The sequence below is a fragment of the Pieris rapae genome, chromosome 3 (assembly GCF_905147795.1).
Source record: "Pieris rapae chromosome 3, ilPieRapa1.1, whole genome shotgun sequence".
Lineage (NCBI taxonomy): Eukaryota > Metazoa > Arthropoda > Insecta > Lepidoptera > Pieridae > Pieris > Pieris rapae.
This window is the reverse complement of record NC_059511.1, coordinates 3,680,845-3,703,642: the sequence shown is the minus strand read 5'-3', so window position 1 is coordinate 3,703,642 and position 22,798 is coordinate 3,680,845. Positions and strand designations below refer to the sequence as shown.

General features: G+C 31.7%; 5 protein-coding genes across 5 annotated transcripts; 2 read left to right on the top strand and 3 right to left on the bottom strand.

The window, feature by feature from the left end:
• Positions 1–38: 38 nt before the first annotated feature.
• On the bottom strand, positions 39–7,424 carry LOC111002946 (cell division control protein 45 homolog). The gene is made up of 11 exons (XM_022273250.2): positions 6,818–7,424; positions 6,299–6,589; positions 5,859–5,936; positions 4,786–4,920; positions 3,674–3,850; positions 3,325–3,482; positions 2,475–2,676; positions 1,874–1,955; positions 1,476–1,588; positions 1,090–1,259; positions 39–953 (listed from the first exon to the last, which is right to left on the bottom strand). Exons 1-11 carry the CDS (start codon positions 6,866–6,868, stop codon positions 812–814), a joined length of 1,599 nt encoding a protein of 532 aa, XP_022128942.2. The 5' UTR covers positions 6,869–7,424; the 3' UTR covers positions 39–811.
• A 1,924-nt stretch (positions 7,425–9,348) lies between these two features.
• LOC111002944 (RNA polymerase II-associated protein 1) lies at positions 9,349–13,303 on the bottom strand. Its single transcript, XM_022273248.2, has one exon. The coding sequence runs from the start codon at positions 13,228–13,230 to the stop codon at positions 9,592–9,594; it is 3,639 nt and encodes a 1,212-aa protein (XP_022128940.2). The 5' UTR covers positions 13,231–13,303; the 3' UTR covers positions 9,349–9,591.
• A 1,722-nt stretch (positions 13,304–15,025) lies between these two features.
• On the top strand, positions 15,026–16,672 carry LOC111002952 (translation machinery-associated protein 16 homolog). Its single transcript, XM_022273258.2, has one exon. It carries the CDS (start codon positions 15,244–15,246, stop codon positions 15,730–15,732), a length of 489 nt encoding a protein of 162 aa, XP_022128950.2. The 5' UTR covers positions 15,026–15,243; the 3' UTR covers positions 15,733–16,672.
• Positions 16,673–16,998: 326 nt separating this feature from the next.
• LOC111002951 (transmembrane protein 134) lies at positions 16,999–18,692 on the bottom strand. Its single transcript, XM_022273256.2, has 2 exons — positions 18,331–18,692; positions 16,999–17,705 (listed from the first exon to the last, which is right to left on the bottom strand). Exons 1-2 carry the CDS (start codon positions 18,480–18,482, stop codon positions 17,363–17,365), a joined length of 495 nt encoding a protein of 164 aa, XP_022128948.1. The 5' UTR covers positions 18,483–18,692; the 3' UTR covers positions 16,999–17,362.
• An 81-nt stretch (positions 18,693–18,773) lies between these two features.
• LOC111002945 (probable ATP-dependent RNA helicase DDX55 homolog) lies at positions 18,774–22,134 on the top strand. Its single transcript, XM_022273249.2, has 6 exons — positions 18,774–19,248; positions 19,544–19,738; positions 19,980–20,458; positions 20,737–20,977; positions 21,297–21,644; positions 21,879–22,134. The coding sequence occupies exons 1-6, from the start codon at positions 18,952–18,954 to the stop codon at positions 22,116–22,118; spliced, it is 1,800 nt and encodes a 599-aa protein (XP_022128941.2). The 5' UTR covers positions 18,774–18,951; the 3' UTR covers positions 22,119–22,134.
• Positions 22,135–22,798: the final 664 nt, after the last annotated feature.

Sequence of the window (22,798 nt, the reverse complement as noted above, 5' to 3'; positions counted from 1 at the left end):
CCAATGTGTCTAGTATGTTTAAAAGAAAAGGAAAAGACGAGGTTTAATACAAATTTAATCACATTTCCTTAAAATTACACATTAAAAATAAATAACAATTCCACAAGATAATTGAAACATTCAGTCCATTTTAAACATACCACTCAATAATTATTTACAATGTCAATTCTACTTAACAAATATTATTCTGGATTCTACTAATCATTTACAATTTAAAATATGCAATATTGGAATACAATGGATTAATACCAAACATAAAAAATGCTTTTTCACAAATTCTAAAGTTATAAGTAACTTAATTTTTTCCATTCTGGTGGATTTTACGGTAACAAAGTTTGTGCATTACAAAATACTTTTAAGCTACTCTTCCAACTTGTTTTTATCTTAAAACAATGTGATGTTTTATTGCTATGGTTACTTGCATGGATAAAAAATACATACAGAATATTATATTCCAGGTGGGTCAAATTATAGTACAGCGAGAAAATACCAAAATGGAGGTCATCAAATTTTTGAATTTACATGACAGCAACTTAGATTTGTATATTAGCCAGTAAAATTGTCTATTATAAAAATACTACAATGTTAATGAGGCGAATGAAACTAATGTATTTGCAGCAGCATATTAAACTGTATGGGAATGACACTGGTTCATTCCTCACTGCTGGTCACATGACCATTTATATACAAATTCGAGTCTTGTGTAAAATGAAATTTGTATAAAACTATAGTTGCTTGTATAATTTAACACAAAGTTCCACTAACCACAATCTTATCTGTAAACAGTTTTGCACTGCACTATGTATGTTCCCTAGGCAAGTAACGCGGTAAGGGCATCGAGAAACTGTGTCCTTTGACTCACAGGTAGTACAAGAATAGAAGTGTCAACATAGTCTAAGATAACGGTGGCCCCACTCTTCTGCGCTGCTTGTTCAAAAGCTGCACCAAATAAGCTAGAAATTGGAAATTCAATAAAATAATGTTAATTTAATTTTATGCTTACATTTTTAAAATAATTTATCAAGAGATATTTGTGACATCTAAGATTTTGTTGCAAAAAGAATTTATATAACATTTCAATATACATACTTATGTGGCTCCTCATCATATCTTGGGGGTAGTCCAAGAAGCAGACACTGCCCATTTGGCAGAGGGGAACTTGCCACTAATGGTCTAGATCCGCTTGTAGCTGATGCAATCCATCTAGCTGCTTCACCCAGCCATAGTGGACCCTTGACCATCGCAGATTCTGAAGTACCCTGGAGCAAGTAATCCGCCGTATTATATTGCCGAAAAATTTGAAGATTTACTTATTATATTTTACGACATACAAATATTTCATTATTTAGATTCGAAATATAATAGACATTAGTATTCCTTTATGAAATAATGTATGAAAATACTATTAATACTTAGAGGAGACTTATGCATATTAAGAATAACTAAGCTGATATATTAAGAAATTGCCATGTTACCTCTTGAACTATAAAGTAATTGAAAGGTCCAGCCAATAGCAGTCCTCGAGATGAAAGTATGGAATGAGCTAGTCGGGCCACAGCCTCCAAGGCCTTTCTCGCAGCTGATACGCCTGAACAAAAATCGTATGTTTCACATTTATCTGCCGATTGAAATTTTTTTAGTTGACACATGCAAAGTATACAGGCGGAACATACTTACACAAAGAAATTTGACAAATTTAATTAGCAAACTATAGAAATAAAAAAATATTTAGTCTAAGTGAGTACTACATGTGTAGACAATAGACATATAGATTAAATTTTTTTTAATCAATATAAACGAGAATTTATTGTGTCAATTTCAAGAAAAATCCACTGGCCCTTTTTAATAAAACCACACAAAATATTTTCTTTACCTTGCTTCAGAGATTCATTCTCTCCACTGACTTGAAGGACTGACAGAGCCTTTTGAAAGCCTTCTGCTCTAGGTATTGTCTCCTGGAATATTATATAAACATATATGTTACATACCACCGACAGACGGGAAACAAAGACAAATAGGCAAAGTTAAAAAATAACTTATTAAGTATATAAGTGTGTAATTTTTCAACCAGATGTGTCTTTGAACGGATGAACTGTTCGCATCCGGCTTTAGATCTAGCGGAGATTAGGACTCCTATGAAAGTTCAATACTGTCTTAGACATACTGGAGTCATACTTAAGACACGGCTCAGTTCGTCCCCGGTCATCAACTATATATAAAGAAAAATATAGATGCTGATACTATACAATTTTTACTTCAATGCAAATCTCTTAAAAAAACCTTTTAGCATTTAGATTATATTTAGAGCTGTATATTTGGTTCAATATTATTTTTTTAGGTTGATAATGAAGAAATATTAAAATATGTAGAGGACAGAATCTAACTAAAATTACCTCGTATCAGTGGATCGTATATTTAAATTAGCTCAGGTGAAAATATGATAACAGTTAATTTAATAATATAAAAAGTCTTACGTGTTCTATTAAGGCCATGATAGCATACACAGTGTCCAATGCTGCCAATGGTTGGGCATGGGGCTTCTGTAGTAAGAAGGTGGCACGAGTAGGGACGGGTAACTTGTGCTTAGGCGCAGCTGTCTCCAGAGCTGTTAGAAGACAGCGACGAAGTTCCACGTCCATAGAACGGTAGGCTTGGCGAGCTTGCTGGAGGGGAAACCTGGAATACATTAAGAATCTTCAGCACTTATACACCAGTGCTGAAACAGTTACGACACACCAATAAATTTCTTTATCATAAAGTAAGCACTAATATATATATTACTATTAACTCATAAAATTACTATGAAAACTCATGTTAAAAAGGCAAATAACCATATCAAATGTTTCATTTAATTTTCAAACTACTGGATAAACCAGCATTGATTTACACAATATGCTAAACAACCACGTAAGGACTTCAAAATATTATTATTATAAGTATTATATATATATTATTATAACTTATTTATTATAAGTCAGTGGTGCTATAACCTCCTTAGGTCTTGGCCTTAGATTTCTGAATCTGTTTCCTGATCATTTTTAAATCTAATCGGCAAGTAGGTGATCAGCCTCCAGTGCCGTTGACTTTTTGGGTCTAAGACATGTTGGTTTCCCCGCGATGTTTTCCTTCACCATTCGAGCAAATTTTAACTGCGCACATAGAAAGAAACTCCATTGGTGCATAGCCGGGGATCGAACCTACGACCTCAGGTATGAGAGTCGCAAGCTGAAGCCAATAGGCAAACACTGCTCTTAAGACTTCAAACCAAGTCTAAAAAAATCTTTTATTTACCAACCATTGCAATCCCATTAAAGCCTAACTTACCCCATATCGGCTAATAACTGTCTTAAGCGACTGGCTCCTGAACTAGCATGTAACTTTAACTTAGGGGCAAAGCACGAAGCATGACTTAAAGCTCCTTCCACTGACCACCAACGGTATAAAGGGAGCCACGCGTCTTTTTCTACGACTACATGTGCTGTCTGTAAATAAATATGTTTTTAAACCGAGTTCCTGAAAAATGTACTAATTTTAATGTTACATTAAACAAAGGCACGTTCTAGATTTTAATTGCATCAATTATTTTTTTTTTAAATCAAGTCTATAGCGACTTGAGATATTAAATAGAAAATTTGCCGACGTATTGGTCCTTCGGTCCAGGTAGAATGCTTACCGTACTATGTCTTTGGGAATGCAAACAGCGGTTCAGAGGTTCGGCGTCAAGCAAACACTGTGCGGGTGGTCTTAGATGTAGAGCCGAATGGGTAGCGCAACCGACCGCGCCCGCCCATAAGGCCGATGCATTACATCGTGACGCTCGCACTGCCAGCTCTAAGGCTATACATGCGCTCTGAAAAAAAAATCACAAGGTTCGATAAACAATATTTAAAGAGAACACGTTTATGGTATTCCAGTTCAATAATAATCTTAATATGTTATATAAAAAAATTCAATAAAAAATGTTTTGAAAATTCATTAAAAAATGTCGTAAAAGAATTTGTGGATAAATAAAATGACGCTTGGCCGACACTTCTACTGAATTGTTGGGTTCAGTGCTGTATTGAAAAACATGAGTATTGGTCGAGAGGGTCTGGGTTGTAGGAAAAATTACAAAATCTTTCCAATATCCTTGGAGACAACAACTATAACAATCAGGTATAGTGTTTTAGTATTTTTAGTAGAAATGCTTTTATTGGACAACTGCCATCGCGAAATCTCTTAAGAAATTTGATCTATTTACCTAATTCATGGCATATGTGGCATCAAGTGTGTGGCCCACGAGATAAGGTTATTTTGCTAAGCATACAACATTTGATTCAGCGTTCTGACTTGAGTTAAGGAATTAGCTGATAGTAGAAAGTATTTTTTTTTACAACAAAATATCTTTATTCATCTAGGTAAACAAGTACACTTATGAAAGTAAAAAAAATTAAATTGTAAATTCACATTTACTACCAGTCCTCAAGTCAAGGGCGTTGAGCGGGCAAGAAGAACTGGCAAGAAACTTTCCGCCACTCTTTTCAATCGCCAAGTTTTTGAAATTAAGACAGCGTACTTCAGCTTTATTATGGTTTATTTATTTTTTTCATTTTATCAATACGTTTATATAATTGTATTGTATTTAATAGCCTAAAAATTTAGGCTACAATCATAAGTACTCTGTTTCTCCATTTAGAGGAAAATATACCTTTTACCTCTTATTGATATTTATTATATGTATACTGTATATATTATAGTATTCAATATTATATTATTATTCTTAATTAAACAAATATAATATCTTACAGGTTTCCCGTAGTAGGAGAATTGTGTGTAATTAAACATAAGAGTATGTCTCTTCTCTTCCCATGCCTTTCTCTCTCTTCGACGTTCCACTACCGCCTCTAGTCTCTCTGCTCCCTGAAGGTTTTCATCAGGCACCTGAAACAATACAATCATAATTACGAAACAGACGTTTATTATGTACGTAGCTGTTTATGTTGACAGGAAATTATTATTCCCTAAACACATTACAGTTATATTATCAAACAAAACACAAAACAAAACAAAGACTTTTGTAATCGAGAAGATTTAAAACACATTATCGTCGTTACTGGTAACAAAGATCGATATATATAATGTACAAAAAATTTTATCAATTAAAAGTGTGTTACGGCGAACAATTATAGATATTTCGCTGAAATTTCGTGAATCAACTTGTTTGTTTAAACACACCGAAAATCAAATCAAGCTTCACACTACCCTCATTCACGTAGACCCCTTAATGCCCCACTAGTTATAATGGAAACTATGCAGTAATTCTACTTCGATCAAAATTAAATGTAAGCTGTCAGAAAGTATGCAAGTCTTTACATTTTTGAATCATAAATAAATAAACTTCATAATGCACAAAGAACTCTTTACCAATGAACTGAGTACCGGACAACAAGATAAATTATTAAATCAAGCCACAGGTTATATACAAATTAATTTATGGTTATATATGTATGCTGTATCACTTAGAACAAATGTGTATTTTATGTTAAATTGTCTTTTTAAATATAAATAAATACTTAAAATCTTAATATGATAATATAAGGAGGTGACTTTTAAGAAGGAAATTTATAACTAGTCATGAACAACTATCCTACAAGGACTGTTTCCAGATTGAATCTTTGACTTCTTATGCCTTTTGTGTCTAAGAGAAGACAGTTTCCTTATGATAAGTACCATCACCATAGGAACAAGTGCCTAATGTGCATTTAGAAAGCACCCATTGATGCCCAACCATTATTTGAACTTTTGAAAGTTGCATGATTATGCCATTAGACCAACTCTGTTATGCTAAAAACTACTTTAAAACAATGTAAGATACGCACATCTTCATCTTCATCTTCTCTGAAAATGTCATCAAAATTTGGAATGTTTTCTTCATCATCTTTGTAAACTAACCGCACCTAAAAAGTTATAAATTTTAAAAGAATAAATAACAAAAACATAATAAATATGCATAATTTAAAAGTAGTAGTAATAAATTTACTGGTATAATATATTTGTGACTGTCATATTTAAATATTAAAGGAAGTAGAACTTAAATAATATCTCTATTAAAAAAAGCCTTATCTGTGAACGCTCAGTGGTTGCATGGTCCAGAAACTTTGCTGTCTATTTCAGACCATATTAATAAATAGAGAGGCAGGTAACAGTTTTCAGTACATTTAATTCAAGAGTCATAGCTTCACCAGGAATTAAACCTTAGACAACTGGGTGTTATCTTACCTGTGTTTTCTTACCCTATATATAATAATAAATCACAAACCTGTCCATCACTATAAACATTGCAAATATCAGTAGGTTTATGGGAGTCTAATACAAAAAACACAACATCTTCTTCTGGTTGAAGTATATCAACAAGATCTATAGTCCCACCACAGTTCACTAGGACCACATACTTGATCTCTTCATTATTTTCGTCATACGCAGTCTTTAATTCGGAAATACCACCAACTGGCACTAATGTGTAGGAGATATTATCACATTTAAACAAATCCTGTAGTATTTTACACGCACAAACTGCATCCACATCATAATGAACTAGCAATAAGACACGCTGAAATGATATAAGAAATTATTATTCTAGGCTACTCTTTTGCAGTGACCATCAGTTAAGTTTAAATTTAATAGTCTATTGATTTATAATTTAATAATATGTTTAATCGAAAGCAACTAATTTCATAAACTTTAACTTAACGAAGACAGAAATTATCAAAAAAATTCTGAGCAGCATTAAAAGGCCAGACTACAAATAATTAAAGTTGAAATAAACAAGACTACTTACATTTCCAAGAAGTAAATTGTAGAAATCATTTTTGATATCTTCCACGAACATTTTATATCCTCCGTGGAAGAGATAAATATCATGAAATCATTTTTGAAATAAATAGCGTGATAAAAATCGTAGTTAACCAAGCACCTGTTAAGTTTTCTATCGACTTTTGCTAACATTTATGTGACAAAGGTGAAAATTAAAAACTAAAACTGACAGTGACAACAACAAACTTTTCGCGCCAAAATAACGAATAAAACGTTCCATTTTTTAAAGTTTTTGTGGCCTGGTAACAAGTAACCAAGATTTATTTTAGGACACTGATGTACACTTTTTTTAGTTAAATCTTGTACATTCCAATGTTTATTAAATTGTCTCACTTGTTTTCTTAAATCATCCCCACGGTATTTTTAACGTACACTGACGGACTAATAAACTGTATCAAAGTAAAAATGACTTTGAAATAAATATTTTAACCAAGACGTATGCAAACATTCTACACGGATTTAAATTGAAACGTCTAGATTGGTTCATTAACTTTAAAACAGCGTAGGATCATATCCTTAAGTTAAAGTTTTTGTACTGGAAAGGACCTTTAAACTTTTTAGAAGTAAAACAGAAATTTAAATTCCAGGCCAATTCATTGTACATACAACCTCTTAGCAATATTGTCGAACTTGCGCAGCAGAGTGCGGCCATTATCATTATCAATTAATGCAATAAAGTAAAATTTTCGCCTATAAATCCCATGTAAGGATTTAAAGGCGACAGATATCTTAGAGAATCGTGATTTTCTAAGATATCTGTCATATAGGATCTGTTTTGTCGGACCATGTCTACGAACATAAGTTCTGTTCGCCCGTTTATCGATATGCCACCCTAGACCATCCACGAACCACCTCCAAAAGGGACACGCTCCTCATTGCAACTTTGAGCATATCGCTTCCCACGTCAATGATAGACTCTTCTGCGACCATCTGCACCATATAAACATGTCCTACACTCGTCTGTGAACAATACGGAGGTCCATTGCTCATCTCCAAATTAGGTGCTCACGCGCAAGCTTGTCTGTGAGCTACAGACAACTTTGGACCATTTGCTGGTCTAAAACGGGTGATATCCGCTTCCTTTAACCTTCTTCTTATAGTTCATACACTAACGTATTTTATTTTAATGCTACAATTTAAGCAGCTTGTTCAGAAGAAGTATCCATATTGTTATGGATATATGGTTCAGAAACTCTCGATAAGTTAAAAAGCTAACACAGCAATTCTGCTGGTAACAATAATTCAATTGTCAAAAGAATAAAAATTCAATAAGAATCAAGTTTAAAAAAAAACGCAAATCTGATACTACAAGTAAATTTTCTTTTCCCGGCTATATTCATTTGTTTTACTGCAGTTCTATTTATAAATATTGATTTTTTTTTTAAGATTAAAGGCCAGTCTCTCCAGTCTCCATATTGATATAGTTTAATCTAAAAAGTTTGCATACTTACTAAAAAAATCATTTCAAAGTAATTTTGAAGTTTGATGGAGTTTCGGTCCGTCAGTTTATAAATATAATGCAATATAACACTTTGTTTAAAAGCCAATAACAAGTGGCGACGGCTGGCCGGGGGATCACTAATTTTCATTATATCAATGAATGCCGTGAAAAATTAACATTTAAAGAGATATGGTTTATGACTATATTATAAATATATACATAAAATTCTCGAGTCACATTGTTCGTTTTCATACTCCTCCGTAACGGCACGACCGATTCTTATGAATGTTTTTTTGCATATGCAAATTATGCACTTCATTATCAGAAATACCTTTGCGTGAGGGTGCTTTTTATAATGTAACCGCAAGGAGAAATCTTTAATACAATAAATAGTTTTAAAATTGACAGTAGCATGCTTAAGACTAAGATTTATAAGACTCAGAGTCTGAGAAAATCAGAAAGTATTACCAATTGTTTAATTTAATTTGTGCTTCAGGGGTGAAAATGGAACACATTCGTTCTAGAACAAAGTATTGTGTAACATGGTTTTGGGGATCATATACTCACAATCTTTACCCATACTGCCATCAGTGTCGAGTGTAAAATAATGTAGATTACTTCAATCCAAATCAAAGTAAAGAAAAAATGAAAGGATATTATAATATTGCGCAATGTATTAAATATTACGGGCGGATCACAGGAGGCACACTCTAGACAAAGTAGTATTTTCCGAGTATTCCGTATTTCCGTTATGGCTATAGTTTACCTGTCTTCATAAAAAGTAGTAGCTACTAGCTACTTATGTACCTACAGTTTGTGTTCCTACTAACATGAGTGCTGAATCTAACAAAATAATGATCATAATGTAAGGACGTTTTCTTTAAACCTCATATGAGAAGATACTGATAAAGCGACGAATAACCATACCTAACAAAATTAACTCGTTAAATTTCAAACCTACTCCAAGTGCCAGAGGCAAGAAAATGTGCAAATAATCTATTACTTATCTAAATGTATATAATAGTTTCTTATTTTAGACAAACAAACACACAAAATAAAACTTACAGTATTTATTGGTTGCAAGTTGTTCGCGCAACTAGTCGTTTTTTCACACCTTAGCATAAGAATAAACGATGACACTCATCCTTTTTTGAGTTCTTGCAACACGCAAAAAATATATTGATATTATTAGCGAAACATATACCTATCTTCTAAGAGGAATAATTTAAATCGACATTTTACGATAACAATTTTAAAAAAAAGTTTATAACTCTTAATTTATAGTAAAAAATAATATTTTATAAGTTATGAGACATAGATTTTTGTTTCTTATAACTTTCTACGTGATGATGTGCAATTTTATAAGCCAATGTTTCGGGTCGTAGTAAATTAGATGTCAAAGCCCTATGATATGATTTTAAAACAGATTCGTCAGTTTCTTCAGGATAAAGATAAGCTTCTATACCATAACATAATAAAGCTTCTGGACAATCAAGGACTCTTAAGCATCCTGCATACTCTGACCAAACCAGTTTTCTCCATTTCACATTGTGTCTTTGTGCCAAAGGAACTAACAAACAGGCGGCAAATGTATGGTCTCCATAACTAACTGACTGAAACTGCTCTAAAAACTGTGTATAAAAATCTTGAAAATTATACAATCCAACCAACTCCTTATCAAAATCAAACGTAATTCCTTTTTTGAACAACAACTGAGTACATTTTGACAAAAGCATTTTAATCTTTTTGTCTAAAAATAATGAATTATCACATAAAAACACACACATTATGCGACAAAATCTATCTGTAATATCAATATCATTCAGGAGGTCTGGAAAACATATCTCATTGAATAAAATCCATTCCAGGCTGCAGCAAATTGTATTTTCCTTATCTGTTGATATTGCTTTTTTTAATTTTGAAGCGTGTTTTCCAACTACTGCTGGACCCGGAGTTTCTTGATTCTTGCTGTATAAAGATAATATAGGCAGATATATCCAGTCACGTGGTAGAATGGGATTTTGCCATAGTTTGTATACAATATATGGCCCAGTATCCACATAGTTCAAGTTTACAACTTTACAATAACACAATTTTATATCTTCAATATTAGTCAGTGCCTTAGAGAAACCATCTGCTTCAGACAGGGATACAAGATTGAAAAGTCTTTCAGCTGTAAACCACTCCTTATTAAAAATAATGTTTATAAAGAGGTAATTCAACTCTTTTCTCTTGTCTATCCTGAATATGTAACATAGCTTACTTGCCACAGCATAAACAAGATCTTTTAAAGATTCAGGGATTTCAGACTCAATAGAAAGTTTTACTAAACTAAATAAGAAATCTACTTCCATTCTTGTAAACCAGTTATTTATCAAACATGGTTTAGCACTTGTTGCTTGTTGTAAGTATGGAAGAGTTTGCTCCAAAAATGATTGTGATACAGTCCTATTATTTAAAACATACAATAGTTCAAATAGTGATACTAAAACTGGCAATGGTGAAACAGAATTTAATATCGGAAGAATTTTTTCTTGGGAATCAATTACTAATGTTCCCAAGGAAACTAAATTTTTTGTGAAATGTAGATTTGAATATTCTATACCTGATAATAAATTTGAACTAGGTATCAAATTCTTTGTTAGCTTTTGATATCCTTGAGATTTACTTAATTTAAGTAGAACTTCATTTAACATTTCAGTAGAAATGTTGTCAGTTAATAAAACATTTTCAAAACAATTTAAAATGGAACACACCAATTTTAAATGGCCACAAGTATATGCATCAAGTTGTGTCAAATGCAGTAACCATTTCTGCATTCCATCTCTAAGTAATGGATATATCTGTGCTTTTAAATTCATATTAATTTCACAGTTAATTAAACCACCAATAAATTGCAGAACTACTGCACAATGAGTTACAGATACAACTGATGAGTTTATGAATATGCTTGTTCCTTGTACATGTTTAAATAGTGTTGTTATCACTACTGGACACAGTGACTTAGCATGCTCTATTCCTAATTTAAATTTCAGTAAATTAGATAATATACAATATGATTCTATCTGCAATTTCAATCCGTAAGTCCCATCTACTACTGAGGTGATATACTTGGATATAGGTTCCAATATATTATAATTTGTAATTAATTGTTCACAAATTTCTTTAGAGGTCAAAGTTAAAACACGTAAAAACTTTAAAGCTGCTAAAATTGGTTTTTTATATACAATGGTTAGATCAAATATAAAGTTAACACTGCAGCTTGGTACAAAGTAACTAATCACAGCATTCATCAAATGTTCAGTCTGAACAATTTTACTTACAGTTTCCAACGAATCTCTTGCTAACCGAGTTAAAATTTGCAACGAATACTGTACACAATTAAAAGAAGGTTTTACTTTTTCCAGAATGTAGAACAATCTTTGTAGAATATCTGTTCTTATCAAAGCAGCAATAAGGTCAATTTCTGCCAAATGAAAATCTTTTATTTCCGATTCTTTTAATTCGATTTCTTCAATTTCAGACTTATCATTCTCTAAACATGGCTGAATTGTTCCTTCTTTAAAGCCAATTACAGCATCTAAGGAAGCTTCATCTATTCTATTATATAGTAAATTTCTCATAGCTTTTAAAGCTGGTTCCAAAATTATAAGTTTATTTTCATCCATAGATATACGTATAATGAAGAACAGCTTACTTAAAGGAATATCTATAATATTTTTATATGTTCCGACATTATAGTATTCTAAGATACCAGCCAAACAATTCAATGCCATTACTCTTTGTTGTGGAACACCTGATCTTGATAGCTCAATAAGCTCTGTTAATGAATACCCTGGTCTATGAGACTCTTCTCCATGGTGAAATAAGACCTTTGTTTTTTCAGTATATTCCATTGTGTATGGTAACAGGTAGCCATTAAAATCAAATCTTGCCTCATATGGCTCATTTGACTTTTTTTTACAATCATAAATACCTTTTATCCATTCTAATTTATCTACCTCTAAGCTATCAAAGTGAAGCCATTTATCAATATTTGGATGAGAAAGAACATCATTCTCCCATAAGCTACCATAATCTATACTATCTTCTTCCTGGGTAGCATCAGTTTTTATTGTAACTCTATTATTATTTTTATTTTCAGTTATATCCATGGATTCAACTTCTTTTTCTTTGCATTGGACTTCTGGTTGATTTCTTTTAGACTTGATAAAATCTACCAAATTAGGGTCTAAGCTTTGAAGTAATTTTTGTCTTTCTTCTAATATTTCATTTTCTGACATTCCACTTAAAATTTTCACATTTTCAATGTGAAGTTCATTTGCTCTCTCATTAGTTACTATATAACTTTTTTTTGGAAGATTAAGGTGCTGATTACTTTCAATAATTACAGATGAATCGTCTATTAACATTTCATTACTCTTGATTACTTTTTTCACTTGATCACCTTGTTGCTTTGTATCTTTCACCCTAAAACTCAAGTTCTGTGAAACCACACTAGGGAAACCTTGTACCGGAAAAGGTTTGTATTCCAAGTCAGTTGTTGCTTCAGTATTTTTTTCTATAATATTACCCAAAGCGAATGGTAATATTTTGGGGAAATAAACGTTATCATCCTCGATTAGAGATGCTTTGCTATGAGTTATGTCGATATTTTTTTCCAAAACTTGTCCATCTTGACTAGGTTCGTTTTCCTCAAAACGAGGCCGCTTTTCGAAGCAATTTGTAAGCCCCTTCGATTGTGCATATTTTGAAGGCTTTCTAATATTTGTACATGAAGTATTTGTTCTTTTTGTTGTCTGATGTTGTGTATGACATATATTAACAACTTGTGCCGACGGTTGCATATTTTTATTTTTTGACTTTTCTCTTAGGAATTCCGCTTGCATGTGAAGTATATCCTCTTCATTTTCACTAGGTTTGGGACGGCGTATCATATTCACTTTTAGGAGCTTCTAAAAGTTTCAACACTCTCCAGTCTCTTACGGATTTTTTGGCATAATCATTTATCATTATAAATCGTAGACGGACTATGGTATGGTTTATGGTTCTATACTCTATCTACGTTATAATTAATAGTACGTCAAAGTCTGTGGTCTGTGAACCATAGATGAACAACTTCACACCACAGTGTGAACTTAAAACCACACCAAAAAATAGAAACCACGTAAAATATCAAACATAGGAATATGTTGGTTTATTTAACGTAGGTTGGGAGAAATATTTTCTTTCAAAGCCAGTATCGTCTTTTATTCCATTATCTAATATTCAAGTCGTATATTATTTTAACATCGGTGTTATTTTTTAAATATTATTACAGGTAATAACGTTTTGAACATATCTAAACATAAGCTGTACAGAAATTGAACAATTGAAGTGTTGTTAATATAAAATTAATTTAATTTTTGAAGTGAAACTTCTTTAGGCGCATGAGGGTAAAATTTTTACAAATGTAAACGCCAGTATGCAACGGAAGTGTCGAAAAAGAGAGAGAGAGAGCGATCGACACCGATTGAGAGAGAGTAAGATAGGGCGAACGTAGCATGAAGCGACTGGCGATGGAGTGAGAGTAGGGAGCAAGCAAGTGAGAAAGATCGAGAGAAAAAGTGAGATAGAGCGATTGTCGTATCACGCACAGTGCCATGGAGTGAGAGGTGGGAGAGATCTATAGTGAAAAAGATTGAACGAAAGAGAGAATAAGGGATATTGAGAAATAATAAATGCTATATTGGTTTGTGTATTCGTTTATTAGTTATTTCATTTATATATATTATTATTACCATTTATACGTACAGTGAATAGAGATATACAAATACATACATGGAGTATTAGGGATTTTACCTTTTTTTATTTATTTATTGATAAAAAAGCTTGCCAACGGCTTACCTTAGTAATTATTAATTCACAAAGAAGTTTCACTTCTGATATGTGTACTTTGTTCTTACGTATACTTGTTTACCTACCTATATGAATAAAAATATTTTGAGTTTGAGTATAGATTGTTGTTCTATAGATGTGTATGATTGATTCGGAATTAGGATAAAGTAAATATAATAAAGTTCCGAAAATTATGTTGTGCAAACCTTAGTGTGCGTAGGAAGGATAAAGGATCATCCATATAAGAATTAGATATATTTAAGACCACCAAGCAATGTATGTTAAAGGGGTTCTTAGATGAGCCATTTTTACACGAAAATGTATAGCTGGGTGTGGCTGGTAGCATCAGCTGGCATTTACGACTATACAATGCTCGGCAATTTTTGTAGTATGAGCCGGATATATTTCCAAAAATATTGTTTGCCGTACGGCTGGAACGATCGCTTTGCAATTGAAAATACTGCAATGTTTCTCAGTCATATTGTTTTCTTCTAACTATTTGGCCTGGAGCATCTCTTTTTCATGCTACGCGAAGTTTTTCAGGATTCATTTGTGTTTATTTTAGTTATACCATACAAGCCGAGCAATGTTATGTAGACCGGGTAAAGACTTTTGCAGAAATATTGTAGAGATATAGCTATATATCTCTGCACAGGCTACACTTGTAAAAAAGTCGTTTATTAATAGTGTGGAAGACTAAATTTGTATGAAAATTTCAAATTTGTCCACACAAACTGTCATTTTGTCATATGTCATGTGAATGTCAATAACACGTTTCCTCTACTACAACTATTCTAAAATCAGTGACAACCATAGAGTAACTTCTTATATAGGAAGGTGACAACTCACAACACGTGATCGGATTATTATTTATTGTCGAGACTCGAGACCCGTTCGGCCTTCTTAGCAATGTAAGAATGTTAATTCCCCTCAATAATTCGTAGAATCAAACGGGAAAACTTGCAATTAACTCAAAAATAATCAAAGTGATATATTAACGCAGATACTGTAATTCTGAATTGTAGTTGGGTTGTTGCGGATTAAAGGATTTTTTTTGTTTTATAAAATATAAAATGCCAAAAATAAAAAGAAATATCGAAAATTTAAAACACCCTAACAGTCGCAAAATGATGTCTTTAGCAAAGAAAATTAATAAGGAAGAGAAGAAAAATATTAATAAACTTGGAACTCACATTAAACACAATTTAATTGGAGAAAAGATAATGTGGTTTAAAGACAGGCTTCCTGTAGGATGCCAGGTATTAACTAGGGAACAAACATTAGAACTTATTGAGAGTTATTTGGCGCGTTTTAATGAAGAACTAGAACAAATAGCTTTAAAAAATTCAGTGGGTCAGAGGAAGAACCGCCAGCATGCTAGTCGAGAAGATGTCATAAACATAACAAAAAAACGAGAAATTGAAGAGTTTGAAACATGTGGCTTGGAAATGCCAGATTTAATGGATATCCATCAGATGGAAGTATTAAAAAATTGGAATGGAGAGTTAAGGTTCTTGCAACATTTTAAACTGCGTAGGTATGCAAGAAAACATCTTACATAGCACAAAGAATATAATTATAATCAAGTGTCACTGTGCTTATGAATGCAATTCCCACTTAATTAATACTTTTTTTAAGTATGAACTTAAATATGAATGTATCATATCTTATTTAACTGATATTACAAAATTTGTACCTAACATATGAACAATTGAAAAAATTAAAAATAAATGAGTTTTTTTCTTTTACCATAACATGAATAAATAATTTCTTAACTCTTTATGTCACAGTATTTAAAATCTATACGAGTTGAGCCCTACTTATTATTTTGAACCCAACATTTTAAGATTCTATGTCATGAAGTTTTTGTACTTACCTGATTATTTTTTTTTATTTTTCTGCCTGGAATAAAGTGATGAGGCCGCCTGTTGCCTTATTTGTATTTAATTGAACTGATGCTTGGAACAGAGTGTCAAATACATAAAAAGTCTAGTGAATTTAGTAAAAGACCAATTGACTAAACATAATATATTTACACAATAACCTAGATTAATACAAAAAGTAATATAAGATGCATAATCAAATGAAAACTGTACATAATTAAATATGAGTTTGTAAATTTAGATGTGTTTTTTATAACACAATCATTTGTCACATATTTAAGGTATATGGTATAACTGGGAAAAAGGAATAGGTAAAATAACATTATATTATATTGAATATGGCATGTATTTAACTAAGAAAAAAAAGTGACTTACTTTATTATAATAAGGTATATATAAGATTTGAAGCTTGCAAACTAAATGGAAAACAATAAAATAAATTACATCATGTATGAATACTCAATTTGATCCAACATAATATTTGATACAAAGCTCATGAATGTAAAGCCAGATTCAATATATTTAATTAAATAATAATATGTGCTCTATAGCAATTAACAATATAGTCTTCGCTAAACCCATTTATTTAATGTTAAGAAATACATGTCCGTCCTAACAATTTGATTTTTTATTACATTTAAGCAGGAAAATAATTGTGTTGTTATACACCAGATCATTTCTTTACTATTGAAGTATTTCTTTTATAAATTATGTTATTCATTTATAAAGTTTGCTTACCAATCATTTTGATCAGATTTAAATAACAAAATATCAAAAGAGACATTGACTGACTTAAACACTAACAAAATTCGAAAATAACTGAATTAATTATTTTTTAATAATAGAGATCAATAGTATTTTATTAAAACTATATGGCTTAAACAATTCATTCTCTCAGTATGTTATAAAATTATGCAGTGATTTTTTTATAACAAAAGAATCAAGAATGTATATAGGCACTTTAATAAAAACTATACATAAATTTTTTTTTCTTGTAACATAGAAAACTTCAAGAATTTAGTTACACAATATCCACAAATATTGTGATCCTTTAACAACTATCAATAGCTACCCAATTTTATTTATTTTATTAGAGGAAGTAAAAGGATAAAGTGATCTGTTAAACCGATAGCTTTAAATATTACTCTATACTTATCATTTGCAGTATTTTTTATTAATATCCTGTAAGTTCCGCTAAGAAGTACAACTCTACAAGTTGAGGGGCAATATAGAGAGCTTGTTATATATATCAGTCAACCTTAAGAACACAACACAGAATTTTATGATTTTACATCTCCATAAAAAATAATCAAGTAAATAAAGGCAGGTGGTAGAAATCATACCCTCTTTGTCCTCTTGCAGCTAGCCAAATGTAAACTACATGATAAGCTCCGGGGACAAAGCAAATCATGCCAGCTACAAAAAACACAGCACCTTGTAGACCATTCTCCGGTTCAGCTACAGCAAAGGCACACATGCCAAGTAAACCTACACCAACTATAAGTAGTATTACAGCAGCACATACTGTTTTCCAATTCTCCCTGACCTTTGGGTGATTCCAGCAATATAGAGATTGTGAAGCTTCTACATATTCATGTATGAGTGAATCAGAGTCTCGAGATGTTGTATCTTCAGTATATTTATAGGTTTTACTAAAATACAGAATATATATAAAAAGGTGCACTTGATCCTTCATAAAATTCAGATAATAAGCCTTAACTTTATTAAAAAAAATTAATTACTTTCCAAAAAGTATTTCAAGTGAAAATCTTTCAACCGAGCATATTTCAACGAGAATAACAAGAATTTAAATACATACATTTAGTATTAATTATCTATAAATAAATATCAGATTCAGACTTAAGAACACACTTTACATTTGAAAATTTATAAGACAACCTATCTGTGAGGAATTTAAACATCCAAATATCAGGTATAAACTTTGAAGTGAAACTAAGCATTGTTAATGATATTTGCACAAGGCTATTGTTTATGTACATTGTTTGATAATGACATAAGATTAATTTTAAACCCATTATGTGTTCAAAGTCAATGCAATGCACTACAATTCAAGATAATCATAAAATTTTTGATATCCTTACTTTAATAGGTTTACGCTATAACAACTATTACTATTTATATAAGAAAACGTTGCTTGATATATTAAAAATGTCTCACAAAGATCGAAACAAGATAATAGTTATAACTGAACTTTTAAGTTATTGAGGATAGCACGTAAATCTGTAATTCTGGGAATTTATAAAGTAAAGGGCTTACCTTGAAATAAAATCGCCTCCATTCTTAAATTTATTTTGTATCGGAGACCTATCAACGGTAGCACCATACACTTTGATGGCTTCATCAGTTTCTTCTTCGAATGCATCGTCTATTGAAAATCGCTTTTCAGTGTTTCCAAGCGTTCTTGTCATTTTGATTATTTCCTATTATTTAGAGATGTAAAACATTACAATTTATTTATGAAATTATATGTATGACTATCGAGCGAAGACAAAACGAAAACACAGCTGTCACTAAAAATAAATATATGTGTAAGCGTCATTAGTCAATGTCCAGCCTAGAGTATTTACCTCATAACACAATTTTCATCACCATTTACTAACTAATCTGTAGTTAACACTCATTGGCAGGGGGTTTATCATAATACCGTGAATACATATGAGTACTGTCAAGTGTCAAGTATCAACTATGTTGTATATTATTACTAGCTTGAATAAATATTAATGGTTTACATGTGGATCACATCATAATTTAAGTAGACTAGATGTAATATATTTAATATACTTATTACAGAATACAACTGTCATCTTTATTATTTATTGGTGCCGACAGTTTGAGGAGTCAAATATTAAAAGTAGAAGGAAATATACTTTATAAATTATGGTTAACAAAGCTTGGAACAAGGTTACTCCCCCTTTATCAATCCCTGTATTAAATTGCATCACTAAACAAGGCTTTAATGCCATGACTCCTATACAAGCAGCCGTGATTCCTCTCCTTCTGTCTTGTAAGGATGTTGTGGCTGAGGCTGTAACTGGTTCAGGAAAAACCTTAGCTTTTGTTGTACCTATGCTAGAAATGTTGATGAAGAAAGAACGAGAGAGTCCACTAAGAAAAAAATTAGTTTACTCAATAATTATTTCGCCAACAAGGGAATTAGCTACTCAGATTTATGAAGTAAGGTTATATTTAGTACTTAAAATACATATATAACAGAGAAATAACATGTTCTTATTTGAAGGTTCTAGTGTTTATTTCTATTTGTTTATTTAACATATTTATTTAGTTGAAATGGTTTTCTAGTTTTTGCATTAGTTATTTTAATTTGATCTATATAGTTATACCAAATTTTTATTGAATTTGTATTTATTTATATTAATAGAAAATTAGCACCTAAGTAGTATAGGAATGGAATTGATTTTTTGTTGAAAATTTTATTTATATTAATTTAAATTTAAAATTTTATTTAAAGGTTATTAAACAATTTCTTATGGAACCTGAGCTCTGCCATTTTTCTTTATGCTGTCTGGTGGGTGGACGTCCTGTTGAATCTGACATAGAAAATATTGAAAAGGGAGCTCAAATTGTAGTTTGTACTCCAGGAAGGTTGCAGGACTTGTTAGCTGAACGTAAAAATCTTAATTTGCCAGGACGAGTTAGGGAGATGGTATGATCCTAATGGCAAATATGAAACATTCATTATATTACTAGGGTATTTTTATGGAGTAACATTGTTTTATCTTAATAATTATATTATATATATAAAACATATTAATAGAACAGAATTTAAAACAACATATTTCCTTTACAAATCAGCCGGTTATATTTTAATTCTCAAAGAAGAAAAGAGAATAGCTTGAATAAAGTACAATTTCATTAGTGTTAATGATATTTATTCTCATTTACAGGAGGTTCTTATATTAGATGAGGCAGATCGTCTTTTGGACCTAGGTTTCAATGCCACATTAACAACAATTTTGCAGTACCTTCCAAGACAAAGACGTACCGGGTTATTCTCAGCAACTCAGACTAAGGAGCTCCAAGATCTAGTAAGAGCTGGTCTTAGGAACCCTGTATTGATTAGTGTTAAAGAAAAATCAAGCATAAGCACACCTATTGCTCTTCAAAATTACTACATAATTGTAGAACCTCAAGATAAATTTCTTTTCCTCTTGAATTTCATTAGAAATCGACAAATGATGAAAGGCCTTTTTTTTCTTCCAACCTGTGCTTGTGTAGATTATTGGGCTGATGTATTACCGGTGTTTTTGCCAGACTTAAAAATATTTGCAATACATGGTAAAATGAAACAGAAAAGAGGAAGGATTCTGGATAAGTTTAGAGAAGCTGAAAGTACGATATTACTATGCACAGACTTAATGGCAAGGTAAACTTTGTCTAAATTTAATTTAAAGAAAAATTTTTATGCACAAAAGTTTAATGACTGACAATGATAAATCTGCATACAGACTGTGTTGCTACTGCTTACTCTACGCTAATTGAGGCGCATGCTACCTAGAGTTGTCTGAGTTTTACAATTATAACATATGTATAGTTTAGTATATGTGTTTAATAATAATAATAAAACTGTATTCATGACAGAAATATGGTTTGATCTGTTTAAATGTGACCTTTTATTGATTGATTACATCATCATTATTTCAGAGGCTTAGACATACCAGAAGTAGAATGGGTGCTCCAATGGGAGCCTCCAACAAATCCAGCGGCATTAGTACATCGAGTGGGAAGGACAGCTCGAGGAGGGGCGGCTGGATGTTCTCTTTTACCTCTCTTACCCACTGAAGATACATATGTTCCATTTATAAAGAGTAATCAAAAGGTAGAACTTCAGGATTGGAAGCAGTCCAGCGATCAGATCAAGATTAGTGATAAGTTAAGGCATAAGGTGGGTTAAGTAATCATGATATTTAGGGCCTGTTTCACAATGTCCGGGCAAGTTCCAAATAAGCTATTTATTCCTTATTGGTAGGATAAACAGTATTTTTGCGTTTCACGACTGTCAGATAGCGCTATTTGTCATGAAATGCGAAGTACATATCTTATTCGGAACTTTTATCTTTCGAATAATTTATGTGTTGTATAGCTATTTGGTACTTTATCCATACATTGTGAAACAGGCCCTTAGTCTAACGAATTAAGAGCTAATAAAACAATACCTTTACTAAATCATAAAATTTTTATAATTTAACAATTAATTTTTTTAGGTGTTAACAATACTCCATGATCAACAGAGGAAGGATCGGACTATTCTTGATAAAGGGATGAGAGCTTTTGTCTCACATATTAGAGCTTACTCAAAACATGAGTGTAATATTCTTTTGCAACTCAAAGAATTACCTTTAGGTCATATAGCAACCAGTTATGGTCTCCTTAAGTTACCATTAATGCCTGAAATAAGAGAAGAACATAAAACACAATTTATAGGTCCTAAATATGAGATTGACTTCAATAGTATATCTTACAGGGATAAGCAGAAAGAAACTAGTCGGCTGCAAAAGTTGCAAGAATATAAAAAAACTGGAATCTGGCCCTCAAAAAAGAAGAAGAAGATGGTAAGAGCTCTTCTAGAGAAAGTAAATATGCTAAGTTCATACATAGACCTAGTCAGATTACTAATTATGTTTCTAAATGCTTATATATATGCAAAGCTAAAAAAAGGTATGGTAGCATTGCAATGTATTAATAAACAACTGCTACTAAAACTAAACTTTTAATATGTTTATGAATGGGTTTGATGTTAATTTATATGTCTGAAAAGTATGTTTATATAATTAAAAACTTTATAGGTGAAAACAGAAGCCTGGGAACACACTAAACAAATTAAGCAAGAGAAGAAAGAGAAGCGTACGCAACGAAAAGAAACAAAAAAGAAGATGATAGCAGAAGGAAAGAATACTAAGAAGAGAAAGACTGTCACTCAAGAGGAGCTACAGGAACTTGCAGCTGATGTAGCCTTATTAAAGAAATTGAAGAAACGAAAGATTAGTGATGATCAGTTTGATAAGGCATTCAATGTTGACAAATAAATCATTTTACCTTTGATACTTTTTTTTTACAACTTGCTTACCTAATTAACGAAAGAAGGCGACAACTTTATATTGTTGCTTAATATTTTCTCAACCATACATAAACAAGGGTTCACAAGATTTATACTCATATGCAGTTGACAATCTCCATCCATCACAATAATTTAGTTTCAATGTTTTAAGGTAATGAAGAACTTAAAGTATTAAAAGACTGTTTGCCCCTCTTGTAGGCTGTTAAATTTCCTCTAGTATTTCATGCCTGTTAAACTGTAGTGGATAAACAGGCACGTACGTAAGCGTTCCAAAAACTGGATGTGTTCGGCTTATTTACAGGAAAAGGAAACTTAATGATTTTTTTAACTACCGTCCAATAATATCGCAAAAATTAAAAAGTAATCTATTTTATGCATTCTACAATAAACAATGAACTATCAGTTCGGATTCCATGCAAGAAAAAGCCCAATCTTCCTCTCAAAGTTTACCGATACAATACTTAAATGAAAAGTAAGCTTTACTCGAGCCTTTGAAATCAAATCAAAATTTATTTAATCAGTTTAGATGCGACTTAAGGCATGCTTACGAATGTCAAAAACGTTTACAAAATTCGCGAAAGAGCAAAACTACGCCATCCGTTCGCAAGACTACCAGGAGGTCTTGTTCTGAGAAGAACGGGCAAGTAA

Bases quoted from the DNA above. Each gene is read 5' to 3' on its own strand.
- LOC111002951 (XM_022273256.2), bottom strand. From the start codon at position 18,482: ATGACAAGAACGCTTGGAAACACTGAAAAGCGATTTTCAATAGACGAT. The intron at 17,706-18,330 runs GTAAGCCCTTTA...TCTGTATTTTAG, and splicing joins GGAGGCGATTTTATTTCAAG to TAAAACCTATAAATATACTG.
- LOC111002946 (XM_022273250.2), bottom strand. From the start codon at position 6,868: ATGTTCGTGGAAGATATCAAAAATGATTTCTACAATTTACTTCTTGGA. The intron at 2,677-3,324 runs GTAAGTTAGGCT...AATGTATTCCAG, and splicing joins CAGTTATTAGCCGATATGGG to GTTTCCCCTCCAGCAAGCTC. The intron at 1,589-1,873 runs GTAAAGAAAATA...ATTTTTGTTCAG, and splicing joins GAATGAATCTCTGAAGCAAG to GCGTATCAGCTGCGAGAAAG.
- LOC111002945 (XM_022273249.2), top strand. From the start codon at position 18,952: ATGGTTAACAAAGCTTGGAACAAGGTTACTCCCCCTTTATCAATCCCT. The intron at 20,459-20,736 runs GTAAACTTTGTC...TCATTATTTCAG, and splicing joins TGCACAGACTTAATGGCAAG to AGGCTTAGACATACCAGAAG. The intron at 20,978-21,296 runs GTGGGTTAAGTA...TAATTTTTTTAG, and splicing joins GTGATAAGTTAAGGCATAAG to GTGTTAACAATACTCCATGA.
- LOC111002944 (XM_022273248.2), bottom strand. From the start codon at position 13,230: ATGATACGCCGTCCCAAACCTAGTGAAAATGAAGAGGATATACTTCAC.
- LOC111002952 (XM_022273258.2), top strand. From the start codon at position 15,244: ATGCCAAAAATAAAAAGAAATATCGAAAATTTAAAACACCCTAACAGT.